At 36.9% G+C, this 6,000-nt stretch overlaps 1 protein-coding gene across 6 annotated transcripts in view; it reads right to left on the bottom strand.

Moving 5' to 3' along the window:
* MEF2A (myocyte enhancer factor 2A) overlaps nucleotides 1–6,000 on the bottom strand; it is a 91,835-nt gene that overhangs the window by 36,493 nt on the left and 49,342 nt on the right. For all 6 annotated transcript variants that reach the window (XM_007458468.1, XM_007458463.1, XM_007458465.1 and 3 more), the window contains 2 exons: nucleotides 5,217–5,436; nucleotides 4,417–4,476 (listed from right to left, as the gene is read on the bottom strand). In XM_007458468.1, the coding sequence (XP_007458530.1) occupies nucleotides 4,417–4,476; nucleotides 5,217–5,436 (280 nt within the window). The remainder of the gene's footprint in view (nucleotides 1–4,416; nucleotides 4,477–5,216; nucleotides 5,437–6,000) is intronic.

A 6,000-nucleotide genomic window follows, 5' to 3' on the forward strand; every position in this document is an offset into this window, starting at 1 on the left:
CATTTCTAGCTGTCCTCAGAAAAAGAGTTGGTCCAAATGACCAAGTCTGCCCAAATGACCTGTCTTTCCCAAAATATGTTTTATATGACACTAATTCTGAAAGATGTTTTTTCATGAGGAAAATAAAAATGAAGGGTTCTACTGTGAAACTGCTTTGAGTAACCATGTTTAAAGATTCACAAAACAGATTAGCATTTTAAAGGCTCTGGTAAGTCCTACAGTAAAGAAACTGGTTTAGTTTTATTTAGCACAAGGTTTGCCAAACACATAGGCAAGTCCTTCTTTTCATATGGTTCCAGGAAACATACTTTGAAAAATGTAGATAAGAAATCATATCCACAGCTCTTAATATATTTTCTTCTAAATTTCTCTGGGAATTTAAAAATGTTTAATCTTTTCATTCATAAAGACTTTAGGCATAAAATTGAGTTTAAACTATTTTTCCAAACTACTAAACCAAAATGGCACCATTGTTGAAAATGGGCTAAAATACATTATTTGACTCTTCTTCGCAAAAAATAACACTGGTCCGGGAGGATTCCATATGCCACGGAGCAACTAGGGCATATGCCACAACTACTGAGGCCGGCACGCCTGGAGCCCGTGCTCTGCAACAGGAGACGCCACTGCCATGAGAGGCCCGAGCACCGCATTGAAGAGTGGGCCCCGCTCGCCACAACTGGAGAAAGCCCACGCGCAGCAATGAAGCCCCAACGCAGCCAAAAATAAAAATAAATAAATAAATTATTTTTTTAAAAAAAACAAAAAAACACTTCTAAAATACCTATGACAGACCATTTATTTTGGGGTGGGGAGGGAAATTTACAGCAAGAAACACTTTAAACCCATGTATGCTATAAGTACTGCACAAAAATAATTACTTCCATTTGGTATCTGAATTAAGTGATACACAATGTCTAGTTAGTTGAATCTGAATTCTGAGGTGGCACATTTAATAGTTATAACAAAATGTCACCTAGGATATAATCCAAACAAGCAGAATTACATCTAGCACAGGTTAAATAGGTATATAAGAGTATGAATCAGTGAAGAATCACGACATTCAATCCTGATATAAGTCTGAGATTATACTGTGTTATTAGGTTGTTATAAGAAATAGATTTATCATAGAACTACCATACGACCCAGTAATCCCACTACTGGGCATATACCCTGAGAAAACCATAATTCAAAGAGTCATGTACCAAAATGTTCATTGCAGCTCTATTTACAATAGCCAGGACATGGAAGCAACCTAAGTGTCCATCAACAGATGAATGGATAAAGAAGATGTGGCACATATATACAATGGAATATTACTCAGCCATAAAAAGAAACAAAATTGAGTTATTTGTAGTGAGGTGGATGGACCTAGAGTCTGTCATACAGAGTGAAGTAAGTCAGAAAGAGAAAAACAAATGCCGTATGCTAACACATATATATAGAATCTACGAAAAAAAAAGGGTCATGAAGAACCTAGGGGTAAGACGGGAATAAAGGCACAGACCTACTAGAGAATGGACTTGAGGATATGGGGAGGGGGAAGGGTAAGCTGTGACAAAGTGAGAGAGTGGCATGGACATATATACACTACCAAAGGTAAAACGGATAGCTAGTGGGAAGCAGCCGCATAGCACAGGGAGATCAGCTAGGTGGTTTGTGAACACCTAGAGGGGTGGGATAGGGAGGGAGATGCAAGAGGGAGGAGATATAGGAACATATGTATATGTGTAACTGATTCACTTTGTTATAAAGCAGAAACTAACACACCATTGTAAAGCAATTATACTCCAATAAAGATGTTAAAAAAAAAAAAAGATTTATCTCTGTGTGGATGTAGCAACAGAAATAGACTTTTAAGTAATTCACTAAGCACTTAAATATTTTAATACTTACTTGAATCTTAAATTTTTATAAAAATTCATGTTTACTAATCATGATCATTAATGTGATTATTAACACTATTAGCACTAAACATATTAAAATAATTGCCTATGACTGGGGAATGGAGGGTGTGGGGAGAGGAAGGGAATGGGAGTGGAATAGAGGTATAAAGGGAAAAATGAATAACATTCTGAGAGATGCTTTGTGCAAACCACTGAATATGTGCCATGATCTGAGGAGTGTGACTAATGTGACCCTCCAAACCTGATGGTCTAGAAAGGGGGGAAGGAAGCTTACAAAAGAAGAAAGATGAATTTAAAAAAAGAAATAAAAGCAACAGGATTAGATTATATGTAGAAGGTCAAATTAGGATGATGACAAAGTCTGAGTCTGAAATTACCAAAGGGAACACAGAAAATTGAGCAAAGACAAAGTCTAGATTTATAGTTGTATGGCAGATAAGAAAGAATAGTATAAAAGCTTTAGGGAAGTGTGGAGAGTACAAAACCCAAAAAAGAACAAAAAGAGAACTGAAAGACTTGTTTGATAGGAGGAAGAGCCATGTTTATCAAGCCAGAGGTATGAGAAAAAAAATAAAGGCCAAGGGAAAACACATTAGAAATCTTCAAATAGTTAAACCCCATTAAATAAAAATAATTTTGGAAATAACACCAAGAGCTAGTCAAAATTAACTTTAAATAAAACAGAAATTATTGATTCCAGCCATAACCAGGCTGCAAAGTAGAAGGGAGAGCAAGATGCATAGTGCTAGAAGAATAAAAGCATATGGGAAGGGACTTTCCTGGTGGCGCAGTGGTTAAGAATCTGCCTGCCAATGCAGGGGATACAGGTTCGATCCTTGGTCCGGGAAGATCCCACAGACTGCGGAGCAACTAAGCCCGTGCACCACAACTACTGAGCCTGCGCTCTAGAGCCCACAAGCCACAACTACTGAAGCCCACGTGCCCTAGAGCCACGCGCCACAACAACTGAGCCAACACACCACAACTACTGAAGCCCATGCACTCTAGGGCCTGTGTGCTGCAACTACTGAGCCCATGTGCTGCAACTACTGAAGCCCGCGCCCCTAGAGCCCATGCTCCATAACAAGAGAAGCCACCGCAATAAGAAGCCTGCGCACCACAATGAAGAGTGGCCCCCACTCGCTGCAACTAGAGAAAGCCCACGCGCAGCAACAAAGACCCAATGCAGCCAAAAAAAAAAAAAAAAAAAAAAAAAAAAAAGCGTATGGGAAAATGCAATATAAAAAGAGTATATACGGGCACGTAAACAACTAAAATAGAGCTGAAAAGAAATAAACTATAAATATTAGGAAATACACATACAAGGATAGCAGTCCTGATGTATAACTGGTAAGACCTTAATGAATTTTTCCACATTTAATTATCTGTTAATAAAATATCCCACAACAGGTCTTATCCGTTTAATTCCATTAAAACAGCAATTAATACAATGGCAGATACAATTAAGTATTTATTCCTGCTTTAGGTCACTACATGTTTTGTAACTTGTCTCACTCAATAATGTCCATTTATTTCTTTCTCATCATTTTAAATTATTCAATCATCTCCAAAATTTTCTTAAGGAAGAAGCTCCTCACATTTTTGGAATAAATGGGTCGAATATATGTAATAGGGAATTTTTCCTATAAGTGATCCGTTTTCAGATGTCTCTTTGAACACACAATATCTAGAAGCAGGAAGGGAATTCCTGCCCTTGTTTTCAGATAAAAATGATGATAACTGTGATTATCACAGATGAAGAGACCAAGACGACTAAATGTGATGATAATCCAAAGGGATACAGTTATTCTTGTGACTCTTTGACATACATGCCATGTTTTTGTAATGTTAAGATCACAATCTATCTTTACCAGCACTTCAGGGCTAGGCAGACAGACACATTTATGACATGCTTAAACTGCTAGTCATCTTGGCAGGGGTCCCAAAGCAAAAGAGCCAATCTGGCAGCAACCACGACAAAATGTGAATGTTCTACATGTGACTACCAAAACAGATCCTTCAGAGACAAACTTCTCAATTCTCTTTGTCTCTAGAAGTAGGTCCACCATTTCTTCCTATTGCAATTTCTCTGAAAACATTTCACACAATTGTAAGATATAGCAGTCTGCTAACAGTCTAACTCTGGTAAGGATAGATGACACAGAAAGCTTCTCAAGAAACTGTCTTGATGTAAAAATTGTATTAAGGCAATTTAGTCTTTAGAAAAGAACAATGTCTGCTATGAAGGAGGCACTCAATTAATATTTGAATGAATGAGTAACTGAACGTAAGGCCAAGGTATGAGAAATAACACAGGGATATGAAAAAATGTTAAGTATTTGTGAAAGCACTAATTAAATAAACAAAGCGCAAAGGGACATGTCTACTCTAGTCATATACCCCCATGTTTTCCTCTTCATTTGGTAGAAGGCCTTGTTTGAGGGAAAATATTCCTTTTATCTCAGATAGGACAGATGTCTACAAAGTAAAACAGTAGGAATTCACTCACCCACTGGGCTGCTTCCAGCTCCATTTGGCACTGTGAGGTCTGAAGTGCTCAACATCCCACCTAACAACATTAGAGAGAGGAGAGAGGGAATGTGAATTGGCTCTCCTTATCTGAGTAACAAGGAATTGAACAGAGGTAACTCTCACTCCATTCCTAAAAAACACAAAAATAAAAACTAGCCCAGTTTGAATTTGGCGTTAATGTGTAATATGATGTAGTGAAATATACAGTCACTCGCCTATCAAGCTCTGGACATGTCTGCCTTCTTGTGTATCAATACCAAATGGTGCATATTGATAAGAATGGGGGGATTGCTAATGGAGTGCTATAAAATCTAGGAATGGGAGAGAAGACACTGCATTACACACAGTGATGCAGGAAATGCACCGAAAATTTCTGCTCAATTAATGAACAAATCAGACAGGGGGAGATGGAGAAAACACTCTAACTCTAATCAGGTGAGTCATCTCTCCACATTTTTAACACGAATGGCTCACACTCAATTTTAAATCTTTGCCCATGATATCCTAAATAAATTTTCTGCCTGTCTAGTATGGCTTTCCCATGATAAGGAAAGCTTTCCCAGGATAAGGAAAGCTTTATTTGTTCCACAAAGCCTAGTACAAGGCTAGAGCCACAGATTTTCAAAATAATACTTTAAAATGGAGGCAATTATGTAGTAGTGACTCTTTGCTCATCAAACCAATAAAATTAAGAGTAGCAGAATAAGAAACTGTTTATGTTAGCAATTAGATTTTTCTTTCTTTTAAAGAATCGGAAGAATAAATATCAGGACATACCTGCACTGCCAGTACTTGGTGGTCTCTGAGGGGCTCCAGGGGATACATTTCTATGTAATGTGGCTTGAGGTGGAGAGAGCATGTTTGAATCTGCTAATGTTGAGCTGGCTGCCAAAGATGGGGACACAAGTGAACTCCCTGGGTTAGTGTAGGACAAAGCACTAGGGCTGGTCACAGGGACTGTGACAGACATTGAGAAGTTTTGAGGTGGCAAACCGGGCTGTAAATAAAGAAAAAGGAAGAGAAAACTGTTAGTTTCATTTTCATCTATATTAAATTTGATAACTTACGAACTTTAATTTGATAAGGTAACACTAGTTACTAAAAGCAGAGGATGGGGATAGGTTCTTACTAAATCATTTTGCAGGTTTAAGCTATTTTCTTTACAATTATATTTGGACATGAGAATGTTTAACATGAACATTTTCAATTTCCATTTTTTATATATTAATACATATATACTAGTATAATGTATATATTATGTATTTCAAATATTCAGAGATGAAAATGAAAGGTCAGAACCTGATATTAAAGTTGTGTTGTCAAGTTTACACATTATAAAATACATCATTGTTACCAAGAAAGCATAAATTAGCACTTAAATGCAAATCAGTTTAGTTAACATTACATTTCTATTGGGAGATTCCAAATATAACAAAAGGGGAAAAGTATGTACATATATTATAAACTTCATACATCAAGTCTGCCCTGGTCTGATTTAATTCACTAACATTCTTAATGGACAAAACTAAAAAAAAAAAAAAAAAAAAAAAAAAAAAAAAAA

The sequence above is a fragment of the Lipotes vexillifer genome, unplaced genomic scaffold, assembly GCF_000442215.2.
Source record: "Lipotes vexillifer unplaced genomic scaffold, Lipotes_vexillifer_v1.1 scaffold626, whole genome shotgun sequence".
NCBI classification, from domain to species: Eukaryota; Metazoa; Chordata; class Mammalia; order Artiodactyla; family Lipotidae; genus Lipotes; species Lipotes vexillifer.